The sequence below is a fragment of the Myxine glutinosa genome, chromosome 8 (genome assembly GCF_964187855.1).
Source record: "Myxine glutinosa chromosome 8, kmMyxGlut1.1, whole genome shotgun sequence".
In the NCBI taxonomy this organism is placed as follows: domain Eukaryota; kingdom Metazoa; phylum Chordata; class Myxini; order Myxiniformes; family Myxinidae; genus Myxine; species Myxine glutinosa.
The window spans coordinates 82,167,828-82,186,624 of NC_136268.1; the positions used below are offsets into that span (position 1 = coordinate 82,167,828).

Below are 18,797 nucleotides of genomic sequence, written 5' to 3' on the forward strand. Positions count from 1 at the left end.
TTTAATTTTTTTATGTGATTCTTCACCATTGGGAGACGGGGCCAAAAACCAACATTGCGGGATATCTCAAAAAGTTATGGATGGATTTGGACGAAACTTTGTGGACAGGTTGTGTGTGTGACGAGGAAGAACCGATTCGATTTTGGTGAAGATCTGAATAATGGATTCGGAAATGAGAATTATTTAATTTTTAAAGTGATTCTTCACCATTGAGTATGGCCAACCAGGCAGAGGTATGCTCTCTACTGAGTGCCGTTCTAGTGTCCTTGTGTGTATCCTTGGGTCACTTCATTTTTATTCCCTACAGAGAGATCATCGATGACAGCGGATTGTGTATTCCTTTGATACGAAGGGTGGATGGTATGTGGTGCTGATGGCGTGATCACCTCATCGCTAAACGTGCGGACTACCGACGGTGAACAATGGTTTACACCAATGATTACCCAGGACGATACAGTCTACCTCCTGTTCTACTTGGGAAACAATCGATGCAGCAAAACTCTTTCATACCATCAACCTTATTTGTGAAGCTCGTTCATTACCCTCGCTCTTCTGCTCAGGTATGGGAAAACCTTGGGCCTTTTTCCAGTCGTATCCTCATGCCCGGCTTTGTTCAGCACCGTTGTTTCTCCACACCGCGCCTTTTCTCTGACTGCAAAATGGCGATGAGCTTTCCCTGGTGCTCCTTCCTGTTCTGGACCATACTGTGGCTGTTTATTTGTGGATCTGTCTTAACCGTTTCTGCTCGGGACCAACACAAACCTCAAAGGTCTGTATTGAGAAGAACTCACCTGCGCCGGCCCAATGTGCTGCTTGTGCTCACCGATGATCAGGATGTGGAGCTTGGTATGGATGTCAACATTGAGCTTTGGAAGATCTAATGCCCGAACTAAGATCGATTCGGTTTTTGCTTCTTTGAGTATTGAAAAGGTTTCTTCAAATTTGCCATCATCACGTGGTGATCGTGATAACTAACCATTGATTGCTGTGTCTCTGCTCAGGCTCAATGTATGCGATGAAGAAGACCAGGCAGCTTATGGAGGAAGGTGGTGCACACTTCCCCAATGCATTTGTCACAACACCCATATGTTGTCCATCACGTTCCTCCATTCTCACAGGGAAGTACACGCACAACCACAACGTGTACACCAACAACGAGAACTGCTCCTCGCGTGCTTGGCAAGCCATGCACGAGTCGCAAACTTTTGCAGTGCACATGCAGAATGCTGGATATAGCACAGGTGAGAGGTTGATGAGATTAGGAAGAATATGGAAGGAATGACTCGGCACTTTTTAAAAAAAAGTAAAATTCATTCATTCACGACATTGCTGGAATTGAGGATTGAAAGTGGAATGTACTACACAAACTAAATACTATTGAGTATTAGAACATCTGGAGGACTGCATTCATAGCTGTGCTGACCCATATGACCTTGTGACTTTCAATCTTGTTTATTGTCCCCCGTCGCACCGCGGAGGGAAAGGGGGGACTATGGTTTTCCCCTCCGTCCGTGTGTGCGTCCGTCCGACCGTCCGTGCGGACGTGTGTGCGTGCGTGCGGACGTGCGTAAGCGAAGGACCGAATTCTAATTTGGTGTGTGGTGTGGGTGCAACTAGGCATATGGAAGAACCCTATTGAAAATGAGGTCGCCACGTCAAAATTCAAGATGGCTGTCACCATATCTAAACCACGTGAGCGCGATATCTTGAAAAGTAAATGTGTGAACCTTGTGAGCGAAATATCTTGAAAAAGAAACGAACTGCCAACTTCTAATCTGGTGTGTGGGTGTATCTACGCATAAGGAAGAACGCTATTGAAAATTGGGTCGCCACGTCAAAATCCAAGATGGCCGCCGCCATGTATGTCTGAACCTTGTGAGCGGAATATCTTGACAAATAAGCGAAGTACCAACTTATAATCCGGTGTGTGGGTGTATCTCGGCATAAGGAAGAACGCCATTGAAAATTGGGTCGCCACGTCAAAATCCAAGATGGCCGTCTTGCATGTTCCACTTTGTCAACTCGCATCACTTCACCGACGGGGGATCGAGGCGTAACACTTGTTAATGAAATGAAATGCACTGTTAGCTTATTTGAATCTACCATGTAATACAAACAGTATTATCCAAATCCGCCTCTTTCAATCTCCAACTTATTTCATGAAATTCCTAGTAGTGTTCATTTGTTTTATACCTTGTACCCCTCCCCAGCCCTCCCCCTTGCACAGATCTACCAACATCCCCGTTCTCTACTGTTGTTGTACTTGTGTGCTTCCATCCTTCTCTTGTCTCCCACTCTCTTCATTGTATGTTTTATGTGTCTGTGCATGTTTTCATGTTCCATGTGTTAGCTCTTCTATGAGCCTCGATTCTGTATACACAAAAAAAAAAAACATACCAAAAATAAAAGTACAGGCATATTGTGAATATCTCTGAACCGATATCTACCTTACAGGCTTCTTTGGAAAGTATCTGAATGAGTACAATGGCAACTACGTGCCGCAGGGCTGGAGGCACTGGCTGGGTCAAGTGAAGAACGCTCGTTTCTACAACTACACGCTCAACCGCAACGGCATGAGGGAACAGCATGGTTTTGACTACTCCAAGGTACATTGCTGCAACCTTTCCTTCCTGTTAACTTTCAATAAAAACAAGTCCGGAAGTCTAACAGCGGCGTAGCCGGCCTTGTAAAAGATTATAAACCACAAACACACATGATTAGCTTTTTAAACACTCGATAATGCTGTTTATAACATTAAACAAAGAAATTTGGAGGAATCCCGACATCCATGAGGTCAGTTTTACTTACAGAACCGAGGGAAGATCTACTGTAATCTAGATTATACCCCACAAGGGTTAGGTACGTAACGTTTTGTTGGAAGATCCGTAACGCCGATGCTTTCGATATTTGATGATCATTTTAACAATCGGTTTGTTTGTGTTTCACACTGAATGAAAAATGTAAACGTAGAGCATGGCGATTGTGATATATGGCAGGTTCAACAATATGTTCAGCATGAACGGCATATTTATCACATCACCATGTCATGTGACCAGATCCTCAGCTCTGGAATATATACGTTTGAGGGGACATTCATACATACATACATATATACATATATACACGCATACATACATACATACATACATACATACATACACGCATACATACATACATACATACATACATACATACATAGCCCTATGGGCTATGCCGTAAAAGTACATTTGGCCTTGCATATTTTGTTCCATTTAATTAAAAACACTTGTCTGTTTCCTGTTTATGGAATATCCAGCACAAGAAAATTGTTTGACTTATTAATTATCTTTTATAATTTGGTAACTTGTCTGAAAAGGTAATGCAGATGTAATTGCGAATTTTGAATGGTCCAGGAAGCATTGAAATTCCCAGATCACAGGTACAAGTGGTACGAAGTCATTTATTCCTTGGCACATCTGAACTCTGATACATCTACAAGTCCTTCATCCTCAGCTTGATGAAGTACTGCTCCTCCTCTGGGCTGCCTCGTACCTTGCTCAGCTTGACGCTGTGGAAACCAAGGCCTTCAAGATTATTAGAACATTCCATGGGCCTATCACTTTCGCATCACAGACAGGTCGGTGGTCTCTGTCTTCTACCGCCTCCTTTCTGATCTTGCACTGTAAGGTATCTCGACAAACTACGATCGATTGTAGTACTCGTTTATTCACTCTGCCGATACAGGCCCGATTAACTGCCGCGCCATCCGAGCTGGGGCGTAGGGATACAATGCGGTCCCGGTGTAGGGATACAACGGTGAATATTTGCAGCTTCATACATGACATCCTCCCCTTTAAGTCCAAAATTACCAAGAACAATACGTGCTGGATATCAAGAATTGACATTTCAAAAGCAACATTTCCAAAACATGTGAAAATATGTGTACAAACGATTATGAGAATCATGAAAATACGTGAAAATAGAACATGTGTCAATGTGAAAATAGAACATGTGTCACCGTGAAAATAGAACATGTGTCAACGTGAAAATAGAACATGTGTCACCGTGAAAAAACACATCTTCAAAGATTCAGCCGGTCGGGTGCTTTTCTCTCACGCATTGAGCGTCGCGGTGTACCAGTGGGTACAGAGTCCGAGGTGATTCCTTTGGGTCGCGGGGTACCAGTGGATACAGAGTCCGAGGTGATCCCTTTGGGTCGCGGTGTACCAGTGGATACAAAGTCCGAGGTGATTCCTTTGGGTCGTGGTGTACCAGTGGATACAGAGTCCGAGGTGATCCCTTTGGGTCGCGGTGTACCAGTGGATACAGAGTCCGAGGTGATCCCTTTGGGTCGCGGGGTACCAGTGGATACAAAGTCCGAGGTGATTCCTTTGGGTCGTGGTGTACCAGTGGATACAGAGTCCGAGGTGATCCCTTTGGGTCGCGGTGTACCAGTGGATACAGAGTCCGAGGTGATTCCTTTGGGTCGCGGTGTACCAGTGGATACAGAGTCCGAGGTGATTCCTTTGGTCTCCACGAAGGGTGTAGCGTTCGCAGAGGTTTTCGGGGCATCCGAGCCGGCTGGAGCGGCCACGACGATCTCCGGCAGTGGCGGGTCGAACTGTTGTTCTGACTGTGACGATGCTGCAGGCTTTATCGACTCACAGTGACGGTAGGTTATGTGGTCCTGATGTCGACGAATTTCGCGGCCGTCCTGCAGGTGAATCACGCAGGACAGTGGACCTGGCTTCTTGATGATGTCCCCTGGTAGCCACGTCGCACCTGCACCAAAATTTCGGGCAAACACTGGATCTCCAATGTTGATACAGCGACTGTTGGACGTCTTATCGTGCACCAACTTTTGATTAAGCTGGCTCTGATAAACATTTGATGATATGTCTGGTTTGAGATTGTCAAGTGTCGATCTCATGTGTCGTTTCATCAATAACTCAGACGGAGCTGCACCGGTTGTTGATTGTGGCGTGATGCGGTATTTGAACAGGAGACGAGACAGCTTTGTTTCCAGGGTTCCCTCCTGAAGTTTCTGCAATCCGGATTTGATGATTCCCACGGATCGTTCGGCCAAGCCATTTGAAGCCTGGTGATGTGGGCTGACAAACTTATGTTTGATGCCGTTCCGACGTGTGAACTCGGCAAACTCGGACCTGGAAAAACACGAACCGTTATCACTCACGATCATCCTGGGCAGACCATGAGTGGCGAAACAGCGTCTGAGTCTTTCGATGACAATGGCTGACGTAGTACCACGCGTCACATAGGCATCGATCCATTTTGTGTGCGCGTCCGTAATTATTAGAATCATGCTGCCGTTAATAGGCCCGGCATAATCGAGATGTAGGCGATGCCACGGTTAGCTGGGCCATTCCCAGGGATGCAGTGGCGCTTTCGCAGGTGTATTCCGGGTGCTCTGGCAGGGGTAACAATGTCGAACATGATGTTCGATATCAGCATCAAGATTCGGCCACCACACATAGTTTCTAGCGAGTGACTTCATCTTCACAATCCCAGGGTGACAGTCATGGATTTCATCCATGACCCTGGAACGCAGATCTTTTTGGGATCACGACACGACATCCCCAGAGTAGGCAACCATTTTCCACACCGAGTTCGTTTTTACGTGCTTTAAAAGCCGCAAAATCTGGGTCACCCTCAGGTAGCAAATGCCATCCAAGCTGTACAGCATGGACAGTTCTGGACAGAACGGGGTCTCGTCGAGTATGAGTGCGGATCTGGCGGGAATCGACAGCACAATCTTCCAGATGATCCATCAGTGCGATAATGGATCCTGGTGTAGGCGAATCATCAACGGATTCTGGAAGGGGTAACCGACTCAGGGCATCTGCATTTGTGATAGACGAACCGGGCTTATAACATATGGTGTAGTCATAAGCAGCGAGAAACAGGGACCAGCGGATGATCCTGGGCGGTAGTGGTCAGATGTCGCCTTAGTTGGACCAAACAGACTGATCAGCGGCTTGTGATCAGTGCGAATCGTGAAATGATGTCCAAGAAGGTACTGGCGAAATTTGCTGATGCCGAAAACGATTCCCAATCCTTCCTTGTCAAGTTGGGAATAGTTATTCTCTGCCGGGGACAACGTTCTGGATGCAAATGCAACCGGTCTTTCTGTACCGTCAGGCATCACGTGTGATAATACACTCCCCACTCCATACCGACAGGCATCGCATGTCAGCACAAGATCCTTCTCTGGATCAAAATGAACGAGAACATTGGACGATTTGAGCAGATCCTTAGAGGTCTGGAATGCTGATTGTTCAGTAGACCCCCAGCTCCAGGAGACTCCTTTCCTCAAAAGCCGATAAAAGGGGCCCAAAACGTCGGTCACATTCGGGATAGAACGACCATAGAACTGAAGCAAACCGAGGTATGACTTCAATTTGGTCATGTCTCGTGGAGCAGGAGCATCCTTGATAGCTCGGACTTTCTCATCTGTCGGGTGTAGACCCTCGGCATCAATCGTATGACCCAGGTACGTGACTGATGGCCCCATAAACTTGCACTTGTCTCGACGCAAACGTAGGCCGGAGTCCGAAATCTTCTTCAGAACTCTATCCAGGTTTTGTAGATGTTCCGCGTCCGTACGACCAGTAACCAGAATATCATTCTCGTAACAAACGACGTTGCGTTCGGCGGCAAACAAACTGTCCATGACACGCTGATAAATTCCAGGTGCAGATTTCACTCCAAAATGGAGTCGGTGGTACCTGTACAACCCACGATGCGTGTTGATGGTAAGATACTGTTTCGAATTCTCATCCAAGCAGAGCTGTAGATAGGCGGATTTGAGATCGAGTTTCGTAAAAGTCTTGCTTCCCGTGAGACGAGCGTAGAGGTCTTCGATCCTCGGGATTGGATATTTATCCAATGAAGAACACTTGTTCACGGTCATTTTATAATCTCCACATATGCGGAAGGACTGGTCCGATTTTATGACCGGAACGATGGGCGCCGCCCATTCGGCATACTGGATTTGCTCGATGATCCACAGATTTTCAAGATGATCCAGTTCCTTGTCAATCCGCTCCCGCAGGGTGAAAGGGACTCGGCGAGCTCTGCAAAATATAGGATTGGCATCCCGGTCAACACTGAGTTTAGCCGTATGTCCTTTCAAGGTTCCAAGCTCATCCTTGAAGACATCCGGGTACATATCCAGCTCATTTTTGAGTGTGTATGCTGCGGTAGGAGAAACGTTGGCTGCCCGGAGTTGATGAATGCTTTTCCACTTCAGTCGAATTATGCTCAACTAGTTCCTGCCGAGTAAGGAAGGGCCCTTTTCAGGAATGACGATCAGGGGTAGGTGAAACTCACGATTATCGTAGCCCACCATGACGTCACATGTACCACAGGGAACAATCTTCTCACCTGTATAGGTGGAGAGTCCATAGGTAGTAGGTTTCAGATGGGGTCGGTCAGCATCACTCCACAGGTTTGTGAAAACAGCATGGCTGATGAGCGAGACGGCCGCACCAGTGTCGACCTCCATTTGCAATGGTCGATTGTTGAAGACAACAGTGGCAAGAAGAGGGTCCCGCCTATGGTGAGAATCAATATGAAGCAGGTCATACGATTCTGAGTTGTCGGAAACAGAGCTCACCTGGTCAAGTTCAGGTTCCTCCGAACCGATAAACTGATGAATCTTGTCAGCAGCTTTCCCTTTTCCCGATTTGCGAGTGATGCAAGCTGGAGCAATATGGCCAGTTTTCGAACAGAAATGGCAGGTTGCATCTTTGAACCGACACGTCTCCGGAGGGTGCTTTCCGTTGCACCGAAAACATTTGTTGTGTGTTCGAGACTGCACTGACTTCTGACGAGGAGACTTGTTCCAACGTTTTGGCTGAACATGATCCAACCGATTCACAGCAGGGCTGGTACCAGACGAGCGAGTGGCACCGATGCTTGTAGCGTTGCGTTCAGCACTTTCCATGGAAATGGCGGTGTCTCTGGCATTTTGGAACGTCGGTCTTCTCTCAGCAAGCAGGCGTCTACGAGTGCGGTCATCGGACATGCCAACCACCAGCAAATCACGGAGCATGTCATCAATCGTGTCCCCAAACTCACACAGATGTGATAGTTTTTTGAGGTGTGCAATGAAGTCTGCGATCGACTGACCTTGCTGCTGTCTGCACATGTAAAAATTAAACCGACACAGGATGACTGAAGGAGATGGATTACAATGCTCCTTCAACGTGGCCTTGAGCTCTGCATACGTGAGCTCTTGGATTGTCTGAGGCCGAATCAGGTTTTTAACGAGGGTGAACGTCTCACCTCCGCAAACGGACAGGAAGACGGCCTTCATCCGGGCTTCGGTCGCGATGCCGTTCGCCTCGAAGTAGAAAGACAACCGCTCAGAATACGTGTCAAAATCCCCCTCATGAGGGTCGAATTCACCGATATGGCCGAAAGAAGTCATGGTCTAGATGTTTATCCTCGTCGCCATGTAAGGTATCTCGACAAACTACGATCGATTGTAGTACTCGTTTATTCACTCTGCCGATACAGGCCCGATTAACTGCCGCGCCATCCGAGCTGGGACGTAGGGATACAATGCGGTCCCGGTGTAGGGATACAACGGTGAATATTTGCAGCTTCATACATGACATGCACCCTCTACTCTTTCTGTGCTTTGTCCTCCTCCCCTCCCTCTTCCTCCATGTCCACAGGGCACACATGGCCCAGTGGCCCACCATCAACCTTCTATAGGTAAAACTCCCAAAATCCAGGATCACTGCTCACCGCCATTCATTTGTTCCTCCTCTTTACTGCCCGTGGAACCAACTTCCACATTCTCTTCAATTTTGCTCTTCCCTCCAGGTCTTCATGGCATCTGTTCACCATCATCTCAGATTGTCCTCAATACAAAACCATAATCTTTTCGACCCTCGTTAACCGCACTCCACCCCACCCCACCCCAATCCCTCCTCATTACACATTTCCAGTTTTCTCTCCTTGGAGTTTCCTTCTGTATCAATATTGTCAACCCTCTGCATCCTCTCCTGTCCCCATTCAACCCAACACCCATTGTTTGTCCAAGTTTCACTCTATCTTAGCCTGTTGTTGGTGTTTCCCTCTTTTCTTTGCTATTCCTTTGTCTTGTTGTGTCCGGATCCGTTCAGTGTACTAGTAGGAGCGCTTACCCGAGCCTCGACTACATATACAAAAAAAAGGTACATTCCTTATGCAATATTATGTATGTATGTATGTATGTATCATCTACTCCTCTGATGGGATTTGACTGGGGAAGCTGAAATTTTCAGGGATTAATGAGGATAATTTTTTTTTAAAATTAGTTTGTTTTTTTTTTTAGACAAGATTGAGGGTCTTGTAAGAGCTAACATTAATCACAATACAATATAAACGGACACATAAAACGTATAATAAAGGAAGCGGGAGACAAGATGGGGAGACAGGGGGAAACACGCAAGTACAACAGTAGAGAACAGGGACATCGGGAGATCAGTGGGAGGGAGAGGGCTTGGGGAGAGGAAGCATGGGAAGGGAGGGGTGGGAGAGGTAAAAACAAAAGGACACTGCTAGGACTTCAAGGAAAGTTTTGTAAGATTTAATTATTTGTAAGGTTTAATAATTTATTTGTAAGATTTAATAATTTACCCTGAAGTTGTGCCCGTGCAAGTTTTGTTTGATTCCATCAAGATTTAAATATTTTTTTCGCCCATCTTGCCATTTTCTTCCTTTGGCAGGACCGCGTGGAGGTGGGGATTGGGGGTGGGGGTGGGGAGGTGCAATTGGAATTATCTGAGCTATATATGCATATGAGTAGTATGTATGTTTTTGCTTTATATACGTAACCCGGGTGTTTTCCTTTTGGGAGCAATTGAGCAGGTTGTTTTCTCACACAATTGAGCATCTCACAATTGAGCCGGTACCTATACACCACCCAAATTAAGAGAGTGTCAGAAGAACATGTTCCACGCCTGGAACGAGATCACCTGTAGGGCGGGTACTCTGCCAGTACATTCAATGTACCTTGGATGGATGTTGAAGGAATGAATAATAATCGCTTAATATAGATTGGTAACTTCGAGTCTGGGCAGTATAATCAAATTAAATATTCAAATAAATCTGTAAACTGAGCACACAGTAAATGCATCTGAATGATTTGGATAACTAGGTGAAAGCAAGAAAAAGCTTGCCTGAGTCAAGTTATGCAGAACATGGGAAAATGGGAATGTCTGGCAAGGGGTTTCGGTTAAGCTCCGGGGTAGTGGGGACCCATGTGGAATGGTCATAAAATGATAATTAAAAGGGAGTTTTAGTTAGAGTCATGATTGGGGAGGTAGGGTAGAAGGAAGAATACCTGATCTGTGAAGCAAATGTGGCTGCTGTCTAATAAAATTCATTAAATATTATTTGGACCACTCTGTAGATGAGATGTACCCAAAGAGGGGTGGAGGAGGGAGGGTTTGGGGGGGGGGGGTGGGTTTAACATTGCATGCATGTTGCTGTATTATGGCATTTATTGGGATGAACATTTGGTTTGGTGGGATTGTTTTGACTCACATTTTTTTTATTTCTCATCCTCTGTATAGTGAAACAAGAATGACTGCACTGTGGTCACAACCCAGTAACGGGCTGATTGGCAAATGCACATTTAAAGCACTGTTAAGAAAAATTAACTTAACACCCCTCATCCATGTCACCCTCCGCAAGGTTATATCAGAACGAGCTCATTCGTCACTCGATCACGGATTGTTTAACCCCAATATGGGGCCGTTCAAAAATTATGTAACACATTTTTTTAGATAGGTGTGTACCATGTGTGCTGGTGGGCTTGCACGCATGATTAAACCTTACCAATAATTTTTATTTGATATTAAATTTTTTGACCTCCCTCATTATGAGTAACACTCGACCTAAATAAAGCCAATGGAAATCTGACGCAATAAACCCGGACAGTGCATAATCAGAGACCGAGAGGCCAAATGTCTTAGGCCCACCAGAAAACCAAGATGGCGGCCATATTATTTTGTCTGGGGCCATGGTGGGTGGAGTCAAGCGACAAATGTGGGTGGGGTCCGGCAGCTATCCGACCAATGAGTGCACATTTCGAAAATCAACCCCCAACAAGAACCACGACAACAGCAACAACCATGCGGAGCTCTTGTAGACCTGCGACACGTCTCAGGTAAATAGGAGTATTGTAATCTCAAGGTAACAGGACTTCCTGTCTGTAATGTCCATCACGTGTGAACTTGGAGAGCAGTTTTTTGGAACCATCTTGTTCCCCTGAACTTACCTTTACAAATGAAGAAATGACATCTCATCGCATTCAACTTTTATTGCACAAAGTTTAACTCACAAATGAAGTTATGCAAGTACTATCATTCTTTATTACCTTGATGAATAAGAAACACAAGTTTAAAATGGGGCATACATTGACCGACATGTTGTATAGAACAGCTTTGGGGTTGTATTCTTTGTTTTTGTTATTTTGTTCATTTGTTCTTTGTTTGGGGTCCTTTCGGTATTATAACCCACATGTATACAATGCAGGATGCATACTGGCAGAGTTTTAAAAGATTTCTCTGCTTCTTGAACCATGACCTATATGGGCTCTGCCCACTGTAATTCTGCTTTGGTTGAGATGGCTATATGGTCTCATCTATCTGCTCTTGATGAACTACACCAATTAAATCACAACTGCTCAAGCATGGATAGAAGCCATTTAATGATTGACAAAGGGATGCTCGGAGCAGAGTTTAAGCTAAGTTGACAAATGAATTTATTGCATCGCCTTGAGATGGCATACACTGACAAACCTTTTTTGGGCGAGACGGTTTTTTTTTAATAGACATGTGTCTGTTCAAAGTTGGCCGGTGTAGACTGCCTTTGCTTTTGATAACTTCATTCTTTCTTTGTTTAAACGAGCTGTGCATGCAAGAAACCCCTCAAACATCGCGCAGCTGAAAGAATTCTGCATGGAGGAGTGGGCAAAAAATTCTCCCAGTCGATGTCAGAGACTGGTAGACAGTTATGAGAAACGCCTACTTGAGGTTGTTTCTGCCAAAGGGGGCAATACCACCTTTTAGAGCCAAGGATGTACTTACTTTTTCCACATGCGAAATTTGCATTTATGTTTATTTAAATTATACAATGGACTACAGAATGTGGATGTTTCATGATATTTGTTATATTATATCATCTTTATCTATCAATATTGTTGAAATGAAGATCAAATAGCTGTGTTGAAATATGTTGAAAAAGTCAAAACTTTACATGTACGTACTTTACATGTACTTTGAAAAAGTACTTACTTTTTCACGTGACTGTATATATATATACTGAAACGCAAAAGAAACTTACCACCTTTGAAACCTTTAAATATCAACAATAACACTGCGTGTAGTAAATGTGTGAACTTATTTGTGGACAATAGTGTCCTCACTGTCAGACAAAACGGTCACGGATGGTCACTTGAACCTTCAATGGTCACTTCATAGCACAGCTGTTGAACAGCCGTTTTGACTGTCAGTGATTAGCCAAGGGGTACGGGATGATTTTAATGAGCTGCACGTGATGTCTTGATATTGGCTTTAAAAAGACCAGTGCAAAATGGGCATTTCAATCAACATGCCACGATTGTCAAGGGATCAACGGCAGCATGCCCTGGGCATGCTGCAAGGCGGACTGAGCTACCGTGAGGTGGCACGTCGCCTTGGCTGTTCACACCAGACGATATCGGCCCTGGTGGACAGAGACACCCTCCACAGCTCTGCAGATGACAGACCTCGATCAGGGAGGCCAAGAGTCACCACTGCAAGGCAGGACAGGCAGATGGTCCGAAGTCACCTGCGGGATCGATTCCATCCAGCATCCTTAGTTTGAAACTTACCACTTGTTTGAAATGTAATAAAATTGTAACAGTTCAAAATAAAACAAACCAACAATTGCTAATTGAAACATTGACATTTTATTGATGACATGTCAAGTTTTTGACCAAGATACACCATCTCATCAGTTTGTTCTACAGTACAGAACAGCACAGGGTGCAATGTCAGTCCCCTTTCAATAGCGTGTGTGGCCACCATTGTTTTGGATACAGGCAGTGCATCGTCGGCGTATACTGCCTACCAGTCTTTGGATGGATTGCTGCTGGATTCTGTCCCACTCAGTCCTCAATGTCTGAAGCAGCTCTGCCCGTGTCCTGGCCCTGCCAACTACGCATCTCCCAAGCTCATCCCACAGGTGCTCTATGGGATTCAGGTCAGGGGAGAGCGCAGGCCACTGCATGGTGTTGATGTTCTCGCCTTGGAGAAATGCAGTGGTAAAGCGAGCAGCATGGGGACGAGCATTGTCATGCTGAAAGGTTCTCAGTTCTGGGTGGTCTAGCAGGAATGGCAGCAGATGAGGTCGCAGGATGTTATCCACATACCGCTGGGCGTTAAGATTCCCATCCACAACCACCAGTGGCGTCCTGTACCGGCCTGATATGGCGGCCCACACCATCACACTTGGGCCACCCCACCTGTTGGCTTGACGCACGCAACAATCGGCATATCGCTCACCAGTTCTTCTCCAGACACGCTCACACCCATCAGGACTGTCCACACAGAACCTTGACTCATCGCTGAAAGCGACCTCGTTCCACTGCGCCAAGGTCCACCGCTGATGCTGCTGGCACCATCTCTGTCGGTTGCGGCGATGGGCAGCCATCATCACGGGGCCTCTGTATGGTCTTCTGGCAGTCAGACCATAGTCATGCAGTCGTCTTCGTGCAGTATCATTGGAGATCCGTGGGTTTGCACGCTCCGGAGTTTCTGCCGCAGTGCGGGATGCTGGACGGAATCGATCCCGCAGATGACTTCGGACCATCTGCCTGTCCTGCCTTGCAGTGGTGACTCTTGGCCTCCCTAATCGAGGTCTGTCATCTGCAGAGTTGTGGAGGGTGTCTCTGTCCACCAGGGCCGATATCGTTTGGTGTGAACAGCCAAGGCGACGTGCCACCTCACGGTAGCTCAGTCCGCCTTGCAGCATGCCCAGGGCACGCTGCCGTTGATCCCTTGACAATCGTGGCATGTTGATTGAAATGCCCATTTTGCACTGGTCTTTTTAAAGCCAATATCAAGACATCACGTGCAGCTCATTAAAATCATCCCGTACCCCTTGGCTAATCACTGACAGTCAAAACGGCTGTTCAACAGCTGTGCTATGAATTGACCATTGAAGGTTCAAGTGACCATCCGTGACCGTTTTGTCTGACAGTGAGGACACTATTGTCCACAAATAAGTTCACACATTTACTACACGCAGTGTTATTGTTGATATTTAAAGGTTTCAAAGGTGGTAATTTTCTTCTGCGTTTCAGTATATATATATATATATATATATATATATATATATATATATATATCTGTGCAGTGTCTGTCTTGTGTTGTCACTGAACTACTTTCTCAAACTTTTGTGAAATCGTACCAAACTTCTGGTATGCACATATCTCTCCCGTCGGTATGTCCTAAGGGTATTTTCTTTGAAAAGTTTTCGATTTTTTTTTTCTTTTTTTTGGAATTTTTTGGGGGAATTTTTTTTTTTCAACTTCAATTGTTTATAAAATGTGATATCACGTATATTACAAATACATTTGAATATTGAATATTTTGAATTGTTGTTTGCATTATGATTGGTTTAAACCATGACAAAACGGCAACTCGGGTACAGTCATTTATCTATATATCTACACATCTGGGCAGTGTCTGTGTTGTCACTTAACGACTCCCTCAAGCTTTTGTTTCCGTGGTTGTGAAGTGTTTTTAATAACGTTGTGGTGGTTTTGAATCATGTGGTGGTGAGGTATTTTTAAATGACGTGGTGGTGAGGTGTTTTGAATTACGTGGTGGTGAGGTATTTATAATTACATGGTGGTGAGGTGTTTTTAATTATGTGGTGGTGAGGTGTTTTGAATTAGTTGGTGATGAGATGTTTTGAATTACGTGGTGGTGAGGTGTTTTGAATTACTTGGTGGTGAGATGTTTTTAAATGACGTGGTGGTGAGGTGTTTTTAATTTCGTGGCTGTGAGGTGTTTTTATTACGTGTTATATGGTGGTGAGGTGTTTTTAATTTCGTGGCTGTGAGGTGTTTTTATTACGTGTTTTATGGCTGTGAGGTGTTTTTATTTCGTGTTTTATGGCTGTGAGGTGTTTTCAATTTCGTGGTGGTGAGGTGTTTTTAATTTCGTGGTGGTGAGGTGTTTTTATTACGTGTTTTATGGCTGTGAGGTGTTTTTATTTCGTGTTTTATGGCTGTGAGGTGTTTTTATTACGTTTTATCACTGTGAGGTGTTTTTATTACGTGTTTTATGGCTGTGAGGTGTTTTTATTTCGTGTTTTATGGCTGTGAGGTGTTTTTATTTCGTGTTTTATGGCTGTGAGGTGTTTTTATTACGTGTTTTATGGCTGTGAGGTGTTTTCAATTTCGTGGTGGTGAGGTGTTTTGAATTACGTGGTGGTGAGGTGTTTTTATTACGTGTTTTATGGCTGTGAGGTGTTTTAAATTACTTGGTGGTGAGGTGTTTTGAATTACGTGGTGGTGAGGTGTAATCGTCCCAAACTTCCAGTCTGCACCTACCCCTCCCCTATGTATGTGCTGAGGGGTTCTTTCTTGAAAAAAAAAAACATTCAACCTAAATCTTCAACCTAAATTGCCTATAAAAATGTAATATCACAAACACAACAAATACATTTGTGCAAAATAATTGTTTGTATTATGATTGGTGTAAATCATGACAACACAGCAACTCAGGTACAGTCATTATCCTCAGCTAAAATAAGCCTGTGCCTCAGTAACGATGCTTGGTGAGGCGAGCGCAGCGAGCCGACCCAAGCTAGTATTTATATATACTAGGGCATGCCCGTACTATATCTATATCTAAAATTATATCCCCCCCCTCTATTTACATGAAATGGTTTGGTCCAAAGCGAACGGCTTGCGAGTACGGTGACAATCCCCCCCCTCTATTTACATGAAATGGTTTGGTCCATTCGCAAAGCCAAAGCGAACGGCAGTTACGAATCGCAGTTACGATGAATCGCAAAGTAGTTTTAATTAGTTTTAAAACATAGTTTAACGCCAACATAGTTTGCCAACGTGAAATAAATGAATACGCTCTCAAATGTGCCGTCCGAGGCAGAGTCTGTTCGGCACGTTCGGCACACGTGATAGCTCGCTGCTCTCTGATTGGTTGAATCGTTTTTTGGACATAGCTCGGTAACTACTTGTCCGATTAATATGAAACCTTGAAAAGGCACATCCTCGGGTCCCCAGCAATATACCTGGCAAGTTTCAAGTATATCGGACCGGTAGTTGTCGAGAAACAGCGGTCGCATACACACACACACACAGACAGAGATTAGTGGAATTATAGATAGATACGTATCGAAATATAATTTCAGTTCTCCAGGTTTTTTTTTTTTTTCCGAAAACAAAATAACCGAAAGGTTTTCAGAGTCATACGTGTATGCAGGACTCACTGCGTTGCCCTGATGAGCCCCAACAGGGTGTAACCAGGTCGGTAACTGTGAGTTTTACATGCACTTATGACAGTATCTGAACTAAGATCAAAATTATGCTCTGTCGGAGGGTTCTCTTGAGAGCTTGACAGGCAGAGCGTACGTAGATGGCGGTGACGTCGGCAAATTGAGTACCAGCTTTCTGGGATGAATGATCCCGGTGTGCACCCCGATTTAGAATAGGTACACCGTATCCCTGCGCATCGTAAGAGGCGACTAAGGGTTGGCGTCAGGAAGGGCATCCGGCCATAAAAACATTGCCTCAAACAGGGGACCATGATTGTCATGGGGCCCGCAAGGCTAACCCCCGCTCTAGTGGTGAAAATGGCCTTAAAACGATCATTCATTCATTCATTCATTCATTCTTTCTTTGTTTCACATAATTTCAGTTAATTTTCTCCCTTCATTGACGGATCAATAATCTGGCCCCTTCTGTTTGATCACACATCACCCACAATCCTCTCCCAACCTAGGATTACCTAACTGATCTCATCACCAACGAGAGCATCGATTTCTTCCGCCACTCACGCAGAGTCTACCCGACACAGCCCATCCTCATGGTGCTGAGTCACGCTGCACCGCACGGGCCTGAGGATGTAGCACCTCAGTACTCGACTCACTTCTCCAACATCTCATCCCACATGTATGGATATTGACTGGTGGAAGCAAACGGTTCATCAATCATATTTTCTCACCCAGGGCATGCTTGTGCAGCTCTTCGCTCACAAGGTCTTGCATTGTGTACCTCATCCACACCTTTCATATGGATTGCATCTCACAAGTGCTTTCCTTCGCTTTCCTCGCATTGCAGAAATGCTTTCTCCCACCCACGCATTTCTTATTCAAGCGAACATAATGTGTACTGATCTACCCACATTTCTCGGCCTGGGAACCAGAATCCTCGTAGCTCAGGCAGATGTAAAAGCATTAAATTTCAGTTTGATTTCATCTTGAGAACCATTGCAACATCCTTTAATATTTGTTGCTCTCGATTTTATGGTGCTCATTAGCTTAAAAATGACTGGGCTTATTTATTCCATTTTATCAAATGTTTTGTTTCACTGATGAAGACATCAAGTTTGAAACGTCGTTGTGTACATTCTACGTGACTATTGCACTCCATTCCTTATAATCGTTGGGTCAATTTCTTATGGTCTGAGGACAAATTATTTTTCTGGTCTGCACACCATTCTTCAACACCATTCTTTGCATGTTTGCTTTACCCTTGTCACTTCTTTTTGACAGAGAAACTTCAATGTTTGAACTCACTTGTTTGTTGTTGTTGTTGTTGTTGTTGTTGTTGATGTTGATGTTGATGATGATAATAACATACGAGGTCATGCTGTAAAGTAATGCCTCCTATTATTTTTCTCCAAAACAGGTAAAGGATATTTGAAAGAAACACAGACCGAAACTAACCTCGATCTTTGTTCTACCATGGTGCATATTTATTTCTCAACATCACCAACATCCACACATTTCTACCAACGTTCATGTAGTTTTGTGATGACGTCACAATGGAACTGTGCGTCCTGCTAACGTAACCAACACTTCACTGTCACGGTGACTTGATATCGTCAAAAGAAAAATGTTGCCCACGGAGGTTTTTTTTTTTTTTTTTTTTTTTTTTTGTACACAAGATCGAGGCTCGTGAAAGAGCTAACATTAAACACACAAAAAGTCAACCGACACAGAAAACACAAAATAAGGGGAGCGGAACACAAGATGGGGAGAGAGAGGGAAGGACACAAACACAACATTTGAGAGCAGGACATCGAGAGAAATGTGGGAGGGGGAGGGATTGGGGGGAGTGGGAGAGGTATAAAACATAACAACACTGCAAGGACTTCCAGGAAAGAAGTTGGAATTTCAAAAAAAGTGTATCTATCTGGAATTAGCGGGGGTGGAAAAGATCAAGGTTTTGGATGGGGGAAGATAAGAGATGGTGGTGAACAGCTGTTTTGAAGACCTGGAGGGAGGAGTGGGTTGAAGGGAGTGGGGGAGTTTGTTCCAGAGGCGGGAGAAAAGGGGAACGAAAGAGTGAAGGTGAGCAGAGAGCCTAGATTTTGGCAGTTTAACCATAAGAGGGTTGCTGGCAGATCTTGTGCGACCTGTAGGAATATTAGGGGGACAGAGCACAGAGAGAGCTGGGGGCGCAAGGCCAGAGAGGAGTCTGTAAAAGACAGAAAGACCACCAACCTGCCTGCGGTGAGTGAGTGGAAGTCCCTCGGAGTTAGCTTCATCGCAGGAGATTC

At 44.8% G+C, this 18,797-nt stretch overlaps 1 protein-coding gene across 1 annotated transcript in view; it reads left to right on the top strand.

Annotated features, from left to right (window-relative positions):
• LOC137432639 (extracellular sulfatase Sulf-2) overlaps window positions 1-18,797 on the top strand; it is a 95,843-nt gene that overhangs the window by 9,745 nt on the left and 67,301 nt on the right. Inside the window, exons 2-5 of the mRNA XM_068124725.2 lie at window positions 308-846; window positions 1,002-1,241; window positions 2,455-2,606; window positions 17,016-17,185. Of these exons, the coding sequence (XP_067980826.2) occupies window positions 423-846; window positions 1,002-1,241; window positions 2,455-2,606; window positions 17,016-17,185 (986 nt within the window). The 5' untranslated portion in view covers window positions 308-422. The remainder of the gene's footprint in view (window positions 1-307; window positions 847-1,001; window positions 1,242-2,454; window positions 2,607-17,015; window positions 17,186-18,797) is intronic.